We start from the raw sequence: 13,650 nt of genomic DNA on the forward strand, positions 1-13,650 counted from the left end.
AGCCCTACTTCTATTAAAAGAATGGATTTTGTAGTTAAAACCCTTCACACAAACAAAAGGAAACTTCAATCATCAGGAAGGAAAAAAAAGCAATATCAATATCTAGGTAAATATAACAGACCAGAAGTTGGCACACTTTTTCTGTGAAGGGCCAGACAATAACTATTTTAGGCTTAATGGGTCATGTGAGATATATATACATATATATATCATGAGTTGATATATATATATATATATATATATATATATATATATATATATATACACACCAACTCAACTCAGCTGGTAAAGTATAAAAGCAAGATAGACAACACATAAATGATTGAGCATGGCTGTATTCCAATAATACTATATTTTATGAACTCTGAAGTCTAAAATTTTCATGTATCATGATATATTCTTCTTTTGATGTTTTTCAATCACTTAAAAGAGCAAAATGAACCCAAAGCAAGCAAAAGGAAGGAAATAATAAAAAGCAGAATTTGGTGAAATTGAAAACAAAAAAAAAAAACAGAGAAAATTCAAACTAAAATCTCATTCTTTCAAAGATTAGTAAAACTGGCAAGCTTCTAAGCCAGATTGATAAAGAAAAAAAGAAAAAAGACATATCACTGATATCAAGAATGTCTAGATTTGGAGATGACATGATCTCTATGTAGAAAATCCTAAGGAATTGCCAAAAAAGCGACTAGAACTAATAAGTGGGTTTTAGCATGGTTGCAGGATATAAGGTCAATATTAAAAAAGCAACTATTTCTACACAATAGCAATCAACAATCAGAGATTGAAAATTTTAAAAATACTATTTACAACAGTGTCAAAAAAATGAAATAGGGATCAACTGACAAAAGATATGCAAGATCCACACACTGAAAACTACAAAACATTGCTGAAAGAAATTGAAGACCTAAATAAATGGAGAGATACATTGTGTTCGTGGGTTAGAAGACTCAATATTGTTAAGATGCCAATTCTCTCCCTAATTAATCCATACATTTGAGGCATTCTCCATCAAAACTTGAGCAGACCTTTTATAAAAACTGACAAACTGATTAGAATATTTATTTGGAAATGCAAAGGACCTAGAATAGACAAAATTATTTGGAAAAAGAACAAAGTTAAAAGACTTACACTATTGCTTTTAAGACACATTATGACGCTATAGCAATCAAGACGTAACACACACATAGCTCACTGGAATAGAACAGATTCCTAAAATAGACCCACACATGTATGGTTAGTTGATTTCAATAAAGATGTCATGGTACCTCAATGAAGAAAAGGTAATCTTTTCAAAAAATTGTGTTGGAACAACTGGATAGCCTTAAGCAAAAAGATGAACCCTGTTATGTCACACCCTATACAAAATTTAACAAAAATGGATCATAGATCTAAGTATAAGAGCTGAAATTATAAAGCTTCTAGTAGAAAATATAGGAGAAAATCTTAGTGACCTTGGGTTTGGCAAAGATTTTTTTTAATACATGACATAAAAAGCAGGAACTATACAAAGAAACTGATGAACTGGTAACTGATAAATTATAAATGTTGGTTCTTCAAATGACACTGTTACAAAAATTAAAAGTCAAACCACAGACCAGGAGAAAATATCTGCAAAACATATATCTGACAAAGGACTTGTATTTAGAATATATAAATAACTCTTACAACTCAGTAATAAAAAGGGAAACAACTCAATTTTTTAACAATGGACAGAAGACTTGAACAGACATTTAACCAAAGAAAATACAGAAATGACAAATAAGCATGGCAAATGTTCAATATATCATTAGGCGTTGAGGAAATGCAAACAAAAACACAATCAGATGCTATTACATAGCTATTAGAATGAGTAAAATTAAAAAGACTGATCATACCAAGAGTTGGTCACAATGTGGAGCAACTAGAAACACTGCTTATAGGAATGTAAAATGGTACAACGACTGTGGAAAATAGTCTGGCAGTTTCTTAAACTATAAAACCTACACCTACCATACGGTGTACCCATTCCATTATAACATGTTTCCACACAGAAATGAAAGCATACATCCTCAGAAAGACTTATACATTAATGTTCATAGCAGCTTTATTCATGATAGCCCAAAACTAGAAACAACCTAAAACCTGCACACAGGTGAATGGATAAATAAACTGTGGTTATACCCATATCAGGGAATACTACTAACAATAAAAAGGAATCAATTACTGATACATGTGACAACTACAGAAAAATCTCAAAAGAATTATGCTGAGTGAAAGAAGCCAGACCAAAAAGAAAGGGAAAAAAAAGGAGTACACACTGTAGGATTCCATTTACATAAAATTTTTTAAATTTATAGTGACAGAAAGCAGACCAGACTAGAGATGAGAGGTGGGAAGGAAGAGAGGGATGCAGGAACAAATTACAAAGAGGCACCAGGAAACATCTGTGGGTGATAGATATGTTCATCTTGACTGTGGTGATACTTTCTGTTTCGCAGGTGTATACATATGTCAAAAGTTATCAAACTGTTATACTTTAAATATGTGGACACTGTTATACCTCAATTATACTTCAGTAAAGCTGTAAAGAAAGAAAAAAAGTAGAATGAAGTGTCAAGTACAGAGCTTTGGAGAACCCTGACATTTAAGGACAGAAGAAAGAAAAGGAATCGCTAAAGAAGAAAGAAAAACTGATCATAGGCAGGATAAGATGCAAATTATTACAGTTATCAACTTCAGGGGAGTTGTAAACAGTACAGAATGATAGAGAAATTAGGAAAGTTGGTGATTAAGATAAGACCAGTGGATTTAGGCATTAGGATATATGTATTAAAAGAACCAAACATTCAGAGGTCACCAAAGAGACCAGTACTGAAGTCAGAATGTCAAGGGTTAAGAGAACGGGAGGTCGATGAGTGATAGCAGAAGGACAGCACTCACCTGAGAAGTATTCAAACAAAAAAGAGAGAAAGTTGATGCAAGACAGAAGTTTCACTCATTAGTTATATGCTCCTTTCCTTCTTGACAACCATAGACAATATAAATGCATTTATGTTTTACTGGCATCATAATCAAAGATGTCATTAAAGATGTCAATCTACTGTATCATTAAATTTTTTTTCCAGGACCAAAAGTATTATGACATTTAAATAAAAATGTTCCTGACAACTTTATCCACCCTTCCAAAGTTCAATACCTATGAAATGAGTGATGGGGGAGGATCCTCTGGTAACAACCCTGTTGAGGACTTGCTCCAGAATTTCTTGTCTGATCATCTCATGGATCTAAAAAGAACAGAAGAACCAATAAAATATTCCTTGGTGACCTTCAGCTTACAATTGTATCAATGCATGTTAGGCAGATTAAAGAACAGTTTGAATATGGGTAAAACTGGACTGTTTATTTCAAAGACAAATATAATGTGAATCATCTGGAAAGAATCACTCAATTCTACCCTCATTCTGTACTCAGACAATTCATTAGCAGGGCAAACTTTTATTAGCCTAAAAGAGAGATCATATGAAAGTACTGCCACATATAAGGTCCAGCATCAAACAGGAATAATTCTACCTAGGTACCTATAACATGCCAACGTCCATATTCCTGACAGTATGCACAACTTTTATTTTAAAATTTAAAAGCCCATGAAAATTTCTGAAAACCTAGAAAATCTTCACCAAGCCCTTCCTCACTTTCTACAAGCAGAGCAATTGCCTAAAAAACGACCTGTTTTGAATTTTTACTTGAATTTTAGTTAAATTTCATACCTGAACTTGATAACTTTGGGGTACAGAATAATTTCTTTCAGACCTTGGACTAATAATTTGATTATTAGTAAATTCTATGTTCTATAGATACCTTGACAAAGCCAACATCTGTGTGAAATCAAGTGGAACCTTCTTAGTTTTAAAAAAGATTAATTTAAAAACAAAAACCATTTTCTTATTCTAAGAATGTTTTTAATCAGATTATGGTTAAGGAGAGTCATATGTATCTAATACACAACTCTCAAGGACTATTATATGGCATTCACTTCATAGTTCTGGATCAGAACATCAGATTTACATTTAAATTGGCCTCCAAATAACATTTTCAGCAGATACTTTTGGTGTGTAGATACAGTGAACAATTGAATGTAAAGAAGATGTCTTAGAGAAATCACTAGCAAAGCAAATTTGTTTAGTCTCAGATATGATTTTTTTAACTTGAAATGAATTTTTGAAAGCTATTTCAGAAATTAAGATTGAGATGATAGTCATAATATGGTAATGAATTAAAAGAGTGTAAATTCCCCATTTTTGGTTCTTCAAAAACAATGAACCAGTAAGCATGATTCTTCAAGCTTGATGTTCTACAGCAACCTAAAAGATTATTTTTTGTATAAGGGAATTAAAAAAACCCAGAAATGATTTACTGCTAGAGGAAGAAGAGGAAATCATGAGGAAGTTAACTTATATTCAAACTTCTAAGAAATGGTCAGGAAGAACAGAAGTTAGAATAAATGAAAATCTCATATAAATAAAGAGTGAGAAAGTAAGTATTCCATCAAACTGGGTCTATAATGTTTCAATTACTATCCCAATCTCTGTTCTGGGAAACTGCTACATACTCAAATTGCCCTGTCCCCCAAACTCCCAAGTTAATGCCCTATTTATAATATAATTTAACAAAATTAGGGAATGGTTGCTAGAGTCTCACCTTGAAAGTTTCCAACAGGATATTAGCTCCCAGCTTACATGCATGCTGGTTTGGCATTCTAGAAAGACCTGAGCTGGCTTCAATAGGCTTTCCATCAAGAATCTTCTTTGGCCCATAGGAATCCATTAAAATGAAGCCAAGTTCTACCAGGCCCTGAGTAATATGATCCCAACTATGAACACTGCAAGAAAACAAAGTTTAGTTAAGAAGAAAAACTTAGTAAAATACCTTACCTCTATATTCTTTGCCATGTTACATATTTCCCAAACTTGACCTGTATAACCAACACTCCACATGAATTCTGAATTTCTTAATGAACAGTAATGCAAATGGCAGGCAAGCAATCTCTACCGACAGAACACCGAGAAAATCCAAAAACTACAGAACATTAAAAAACATATGGAAGAAACTGGAATATCTCAATGTACTGATCATTAGAGATTTCTATTCAAGATTTCATGACTAGAAGTTAACTGCTGCTGCTTCTATTCCCCTCATACCAATAACAACACTTACACTATACATATGCTTACAAGTTTTCCTCCCTCTCTAAACTGAGACTCTCTACGATGGAGAGTACACTGTAGTCATATTTTTACCCATATAGCCTAGCACAATGGCTGGCATATAGAAGGCACTAAGTAAATAATTACAGTAGGAATATTTATATTCATATTTATATCATATTCATATCTATAGTATGAATTGATGAATGACTGGGTTTCAAAAGCATGAGCTGAAACTACAAATAGCCTTTGTAAAGCAGTAGAATCCTTGGTGATTTTATACCACTTAATGTTACCCACTATAGTGGAAATGATATGTTTATAATAACCTTTATATCATTATATCTACCTGCTAAACAGCAACAAATTATAATGCTGCATTAAAGAATGAAGGAGATAGTTGTGAACAGATTCTCATAACACTTTGACAGATTTTAATAATAGTCACACTCTGGAGATCTGGGATCAAGATAATAGACTGAGCACATGCTCCATTCTTCCCACCCCAAATACCTACAAATGACAGAAAAGATACATATACCTGTGTGCGCATGTCTGTATGTGGTGTATACATACAATCCATGATAATGTGGAGAAATAAGAGGTGTTTTTGACTCTCTAGAAATTATGAAGAATCCTTAAAAAGTGAACATAATATAAGAAGGAAGCCACAGAACACATAGTGTAAAATGAAGGGGTGCCTCCAAAAGCAGATACCAAAGGCAGATATACTGGGAACTGGAAGGAGCCCTGGGGCAACTTTTGTGCATGAACAGTTTGGTACACAGCAGCCTTCTCTACCTTTTTCTCCAAGACCTCACTGCATCTGCAGTTTATGCCAAGAAATAAGCAACCATGAGGCTTGTCCTTAGATGGGATCTGTGCATAGAGGAGCTTGGGCCTGAGAGGCAGAGCAGCACTCTGAGAGCATGACAACATGCTGGAGGATTAGGGCGATGCCACACCTAGAAGATTAGCCCTTGGTACATCCTACCACTATCCTCAAGTCACAGAGGTAGAATGTGTTAAAACATACAGCACTCTCAGACAAACTAATGGGGAATATCAAAAACAATAATAAGGAGATAAGCAATAACCACCAAATACAAGAAAACAATATCACCATGAAAGAGAAGCACCAAACTCAACGAAGAGAACTAATAGCTAAGGGAAAAGGTTAATGGAACAAACAGAAGATTTTAAAAGTCTAATGAATATTCTCAGAGAAATAAGAAAGAATATTATAGAATGAAACAAAAAATGAACTGTTATAAAAAAAGAACCAATTGGAAATTTTGGAAATAAAAAACATGATGGATAGAGTGAAAAACTCAATAAATGGACCTAAGAATAAAATGGGCAGAGCTGAAGAAATAATTATTGAGAAGAGTGAGCTAAGGAATTTTTGTTGAACTTGACACAAAAAGACAAAAATATGAAAAGCGTGAAAGAAAAATTAAGAGATACAGCACACAGATCAAGAAATTCCAACAGTTAATAGACAACAGAGAGAAGAAGGGGAGACAGTACTCAAATAAAAGAAGAAAATCATTACAGAGTTTAGGAAGGACATGACTCCTTACAGTGAGAGGGCACACCAATTACCAAGCAGAAATGAATTAAAAAGGAACTTACATCAACACAAATTGTGTTAAATTTCAGAAGATCAAGTATAAAAATAAAGTCTTATAAGTTCCCATGAAGAAAAATAACAGATTATCTAAAATAATACAAGAATCAGATAACCATCAGACTTTTCATCAGCAATGCTAGATGCAAAAAGACAATGTAAAACTGATTATAAACTCAGAGTTTTAAACCTGGTCCAACTATTATTGTTCAAGTGGAAGAGCAAAACAAAGACATTTTCAGATATGAAAATTTTACTATCCACAAACCATATCAGAAAGGATTACCGCAAAAAATATATACTTATGGCATGTTTCCAAGTGAAAAGTATGAGGTTCAAAAGATAGATGTAAACAAAGAAACCAGTAAAATTATGAAGTCTAAATTAAGTATAGTCTGTTAATAATCTTAACAAGAATGAAGTGGAGGGGCTTTCCTGGTGGCGCAGTGGTTGAGAATCTGCCTGCCAATGCAGAGGACACAGGTTCAAGCCCTGGTCTGGGAAGATCCCACATGCCGTGGAGCAACTGGGCTCGTGAGCCACAATTACTGAGCCTGCACGTCTGAAGCCTGTGCTACGCAACAAGAGAGGCCATGATAGTGAGAGGCCCGCGCACCGCGATGAAGAGTGGCCCCCGCTTGCCGCAACTGGAGAAAGCCCTCGCACAGAAACGAAGATCCAACACAGCTATAAATAAATAAATTAATTAATTAATTAAATTTAAAAAAAAAAGAATGAAATGTAGAAATAGTGTGTGCTGTGGGCTAAAGTTCCCATCTTGGAGGGAGGAGACAGTTGTAGTCGGTTTGCTACAAAATGTTTATCTGTAACATGAAAGAGCTCATACATGATTGGTAAATAGGGGAGTAAGTATAACCTGGAAGTTGTATTGGTTCATAGGTGGTTTTTTTTCCTAGTACATTAATGTTCTGCACCTCTAAGTATCTGCAGGTAAACACAAAGTATGTCAGTAGAGCTAAATATAGCAAACCATGGAGACAAACCACAGACAAAGCATGACACAGTGAAGACTGTTATAACAGCTAACGTATATTCTGAAATACAACATTAAACATGAAAGTAACAACCAGGATGGTTACCAGTTTTTTCAATTTGATTTAAAATGGATTTGCCTAAAACTGCTAATTTAATTGTCTAAAACTGCTAATTCAATTCCATCCATCAGTCCCAAACTCCAACAGTTAAAGTAAATAAAACTCTTGTTTTCTACTCACCTAAAAAGCCAGTGAAGACTCAGGCCAATAGAGTAGTAATAGCATGAAAGGAGCAAAGGTACCTACTTCAGTTTTGTATCCTTGCTATCAAGGTGGCCAAGAACTCAGGCCTTGGGATTCAAGGATTTTCTGATCTTAACACTAAATACCCTATGAACCTTAAGGTTCATGAACTTACCTATTCTTTACCACTTCCAAGATCATGGTTGAAACACAACATCTATGAGGAACTAGATTCTGAAGAAATTTTGAGCCTTGGAGAAGCTGAAGATCCTTAAAGCTTTTTATAACCAAAGACTTTAAAAGGTCAAATACCTAATATAATGAAAGAAATAGGAAAATGAAGCAAAAAATGATAGTCCATACTACAGAATCTTAACCCTGTAACTGTTCCTACTTGCTGCCATACACTCATATCCCTATGACAACTGTTTCACTGATGAGTATGATACAAAAATTATGACTTTCAGTGGGAACTTAAAAGAGCTGAAGACAGGCCTTCCTTGAGAGAAAAAGGGCTAAAAATCAATATTACCCACAACCAGAGAAACACATATGAGAAAAAAGGGTAAAGGATTTTATATTTTCATTCTTTCAAATAACATATTCTCATTAATTTCAAGTTGACCAGGGACAGTTTCTTAGAAAGCTACAACATAATACAACAGCAATGAATATCCAGCTAAACTTCCCATTCTTGCTACTTGGACTGTGTGATGTTTCCACTCTTATTCCCATCTCACCACCTGGCTTACCACAAAATAGGAAGTGGAGGTATAAACCAAGTATCTGAAGAAGTCTTCAAGCAGCCCGCACAGTGTGGGCTTACATTCTTATAGGGGAATATGCTGCTGGCAGGGTGGGAGTGGAATTGTTTAGGAAAAGATAATAAAAAAACCAGGCTATTGTACACTTTATCAACTACAGAAGGAACCAAAAAGTCATTCATAAATACCTGTTCCTCATATCTTTGTATTCTTGTTACAGAGAGGAAGAGGGCAATGCTGAAAGGACATATATTACTACTGAAATCTCCTTGCTGTCCTGCCTAGAACAGATAAACCAAAAAGGAGTCATAACTTACATCTTAAAAGTATAACATATCCTACTTAAAAGCAAGTCCTTAGATGGATCAGAAACCTAAATATAAGAGCTACAACTAAAACTAATTCGGTTTTAGCTAAAACCTAAATATAAGTGTTTTCAAAGGAAACACAGTAGGAAATCTTCAAGACCTTGGATTAAAGATTTCTTAGATACAATAACAAAAACATAATTTATATAAGAAAAAAATTGATAAATTGGATCTCATTAAAAATCAAAACTTTTGTGCTTCAAAGGACACCATTAAGAAAATGAAACAAGCCACAGATTGAAAAAAATATTTGCTAATTACATACATGATAAAGGACTTGTACCCATGATATACAAAGCATTCTTAAAACTCTTTAAGTCACAATCAAAAAATGGGCAAAAGATCTGAATAGACATTTCATCAAAGATATTAGAAGAGCTAAATAAGCACATGAAAAGATGTTCGGTTATCATCAGTCACTAAGGAATTGCAAAGTAAAACCTCTATGAGATACTGTTTCACAGCTATTAGAATAGGTATATTAAAAAAAAAAAAGACAGTAACAAATGTTGGCCAGGATGTGGATAAACAGGAGCCCTCATACAGTGCTGACGGATATGTAAAATGATGTAGCCACTTTGGAGAACAATTTGGTAGTTTCTTTAAATTATAAACATATGGGACTTCCCCAGTGGTCCAGTGATTAAGACTCCGTGCTTCCACTGCAGGGGGCACAGGTTCAATCCCTGGTCGGGGAACTATGATCCCACATGCCACACGGCATGGCCAAGAAAAAAAGAAAAACATTATATATAGAGAGAGAGAGACATAAATGTATTACATAACCCAGAAATTCCACTTGTAGGTATCTACCCAAGAGAAATGAAAACATATGTCCACACAAAGACATGCATGTGAATGTTCACAACAGCATTATTCATAATAGCCAAAAAGTAAAAACTCTAATGTCCATCAACTGGTGAACAGCTAAACAATGGATATGTCTATACAATGGAATACTATTCAACAATAAAAAGGAATGAAGTACTTGTAAGTGCTACAACATGGATAAACCTCAAAAATTATGCTAAATGAAAGAGGCCATACACAAAAGATTACATATTGTATGATTCTATTTATATGAAATCAGGAAAGGTAAATCTATAGAAACAGGCATGAAGGATCTTACAAGGTGATGAAAATGTTCTAAAACTGAATTATGATGATGGTTGCACAACTGGGTAAACTTATGAAAAATCAATGAATTACACACTTAAAATGGGTGTATTTGTTTTTCCTTTTTTTTTTTTGGCTGTGTTGGGTCTTCGTTGCTGTGCGCGGCCTTTCTCTAGTTGCAGTGAGCAGGGGCTACTCTTCGTTGTGGTGCGTGGGCTTCTCATTGTCGTGGCTTCTCTTGTTGTGGAGCACGGGCTCTAAGCGCACAGGCTTCAGTAGTTGTGGCACGTGGGCTCAGTAGTTGTGGTGCACGGGCTTAGTTGCTCCATGGCATGTGGGATCTTCCTGGGCCAGGGCTCGAACCCATGTCCCTTGCATTGGCAGGCAGATTCTTAACCAATGTGCCACCAGGGAAGCCCCAAATGGGTGTATTTTATGTTATGTAAATTGTACCTCAATAAAGCTTAAAAAATAGGTCTTTGAGCCCTGAAAGAAATGATAGACAAGAAACAAAAGAAAAAAAGGAATACAGCTTCCCTGGTGGAGCAGTGGTTAAGAATCCTCCTGCCAATGCAGGGGACACGGGTTCGATCCCTGACCCGGAAGATCCCACATGCTGCAGAGCAACTAAGCCCGTGCACCACAACTACTGAGTCTGCGTGCCACAAATACTGAAGCTCGCGTGCCTAGAGCCTGTGCTCCGCAACGCGCCTAGAGCCTGTGCTCCGCAGCGAGAGAAGCCACGACAATGGGAAGCCCATGCACTGCTATGAAGAGTTGCTCTGGCTCGCCGACTAGAGAAAGCCTCTGCACAGCAACGAAGACCCAACACAGCCAAAAATGAAAACAAATAAATTAATTAATTAAAAAAAAAGAAAAAAAGGAATAAATATAAAATCAAAGATGAATAAAACAGAAAACCAACAAACAAATATAAAACAGTCGATAAACAAAGCTGGTTCTTTGAAAAGATCAATAATATAGTTACTGTAAACCTAAATAAAAAGAAGAGTGAACAGATACAGAGAAGACAAAGGAGCTTTAAAGGCTAGTTCCCACATCATGGTCTTTAAATATCCTTTCCTACAAAAGGGACCCAAGGCTCCTTAGAGAAATCAGGATGGGGTAAGGAAAGTACAAGTGTGTCTTGGATAGCTTATGCCACAGAAGTGCTCAAAGACTAATGGGGCCATGTCAGAAGGACACATAAGCCTACCTCAAGGATCCAATTAGCCAAATATGGGTCACTTTGGGTACTGCATACGAGTAGATTGAATTTTAAAAGGTTTATGGCTGCATAACAATATCCAAAAAAATGGGGGGGTGGCTCTTTTCACAGAAGAAAACCAGCTAATAATGTAGAAGGAATGACAGAATTAAAAATTTCTAATCTTAATTCTACCATTTTGCAACTCCCAGTATAATTAGTGATTTAGGCCACGAATCATCAGTAGACGGGAAAACAAAATCTACTGTGTGAAAGGTTGCTGAGGAAAAGAATTTTCGCATGCCTCGAATTATGATCCCATGGATTACTTTCTAATTACAAAGGGAAACATATATCTTTGCAAATAAAGAAAACTGATGGTCATTGTCTTGATCAAATGATTTGGCTAAGACTGCCTGATACTATGAGCTTTTGGACATAATGCAATAGAATAGTGGTTGGCAAACTACAGCCTCTGGGACAAATCTAGCCCATCACCTATTCTTGTACAGCCCATGAGCTAAGACTGATTTTCACTTTTTTAATTGTTGAGGGGAAAAAAAACATCAAAGGAAGAATACTATCCTGTGACACACGAAAATTAAATAAAATTCAAATTGCAGTGCCCATGTAGTTTCACTGGCACACAGCCACAGTCATTCATTTATGTGTTGTTTCTGGCTGCCTTCTTGCTACAACAGTAGGGCTGAGTAGCACTGACAGACACTGTATCACCTGCAAAGCCTAAAATAGTTAGTGTCTGTCCCTTTAGAGAAAGCTTGCTGACCCCAACAAGAGAAAGTATACAACATCACTTATAACATATTCTTGACAAAAATGTTTAACTTGAATCTAATCATGAGGAAACAGACAAATCTGACAATGAGAGACACAAGAAAACTGGGCTGGATGCTTCAAAAAACTCAATGAAAAGGTATTAATCCTTATTCTTAGGAGACATCTGTGGAAGTATTCAGGCATCGAAGTGTCATGATTTCTTCTTTTAAATGGTTCAGAAAAAAATCTATACTTGTGAGAAAGTGAGATAAGGTAAATGTAGCAAAATACTTAAAAAGAGTTCAAAACATTGCTAATTTTTATCTTACTACTTCACAAATATTTAATGATGAATGACTTAGCTTCACAAAACCCCACAATATAGTACTAGAAATAGGCAAGTTCCCCAATTCACAAATACGGAAACAGACGTCAAGACTGAAGCTCATATAATAATGGAGTTAAGGTTAAATTTTGAGTTTCCTGCTGAACAGTCTTCACCTTTTTTTTTCTTTTTAAACACTAAAACACTTAAGGTATGGTTTTAAAACGGAACTTGCTTAAGAATGTAGTGATATCATATATCTTCCACTTTCAAAGTAAAAAAAAAGAGATCCTCTAGACCCAGGGTCATTCTACAATATTTCTATGTATTTGTTTCCTGTCATTAACCGGCATAAAAGAGGCTTGAGTTCAAACATCCCTGTTTCATAAAGAGATCCTGGATCTCCTTAAGAGTATGGGGCTACCTTTAAGAGTTTCAGTAGTTCTCTGCCTAGTTCACAGTCCAACTTGATGGCAAACACAATGTGTAGAATAATGGTGCCTTCCACGTGACGAAGTTCACCTGATGGTACAGTAACAAAATCCAACAGCCTAAAAGATTCAACAGAACGGTATGAGCTATAGTTTGGGAAAGAGACAACAGTGCATATGCTCATATGAACAAACAGAAAAACTCAAGCTGAACTAATATGTTCACTGGAGGCAGGCACAAAGTACAAAATCTACTGTCTCATTCTCTGCTCCTTTTTACAAAACTTTCTGAAAGAACTGTCTATAGTCATTATTTCCACTTCTTTACCTCTTCCCAGTTCAATTCAATTCAATTAGGCTTCTGTCCCCTCCCTAACCTCCCTTCCAATGCTATTTGTAGCCCTTGCAAGAATAATCAAATGACCTCTACACTGTCAAAACCAATAACCAAGTCTCATCTTAATTAAAGCCTCAGCAGATTTGACACAGTTGACCCCTTCTTTCTTGAAACATTTTCTTCTCTTAGCTTCTGGGGCATTGTCACTGGCCTCTTAATTATTTGTGCTGGCTCATCCTCCCTTTAAATGGTGAATGCCTCTGAGCTCAAT

The 13,650-nt window shown here is 35.5% G+C and overlaps 1 protein-coding gene across 3 annotated transcripts in view; it reads right to left on the reverse strand.

Moving 5' to 3' along the window:
* The window catches only part of FANCI (FA complementation group I), a 78,802-nt gene that overhangs the window by 39,918 nt on the left and 25,234 nt on the right, over window positions 1–13,650 (reverse strand). For all 3 annotated transcript variants that reach the window (XM_036842313.1, XM_036842314.1, XM_036842315.1), the window contains 5 exons: window positions 13,036–13,162; window positions 9,007–9,099; window positions 8,230–8,366; window positions 4,681–4,861; window positions 3,179–3,266 (listed from right to left, as the gene is read on the reverse strand). In XM_036842313.1, the coding sequence (XP_036698208.1) occupies window positions 3,179–3,266; window positions 4,681–4,861; window positions 8,230–8,366; window positions 9,007–9,099; window positions 13,036–13,162 (626 nt within the window). The remainder of the gene's footprint in view (window positions 1–3,178; window positions 3,267–4,680; window positions 4,862–8,229; window positions 8,367–9,006; window positions 9,100–13,035; window positions 13,163–13,650) is intronic.

The sequence above is a fragment of the Balaenoptera musculus genome, chromosome 2 (assembly GCF_009873245.2).
Source record: "Balaenoptera musculus isolate JJ_BM4_2016_0621 chromosome 2, mBalMus1.pri.v3, whole genome shotgun sequence".
In the NCBI taxonomy this organism is placed as follows: domain Eukaryota; kingdom Metazoa; phylum Chordata; class Mammalia; order Artiodactyla; family Balaenopteridae; genus Balaenoptera; species Balaenoptera musculus.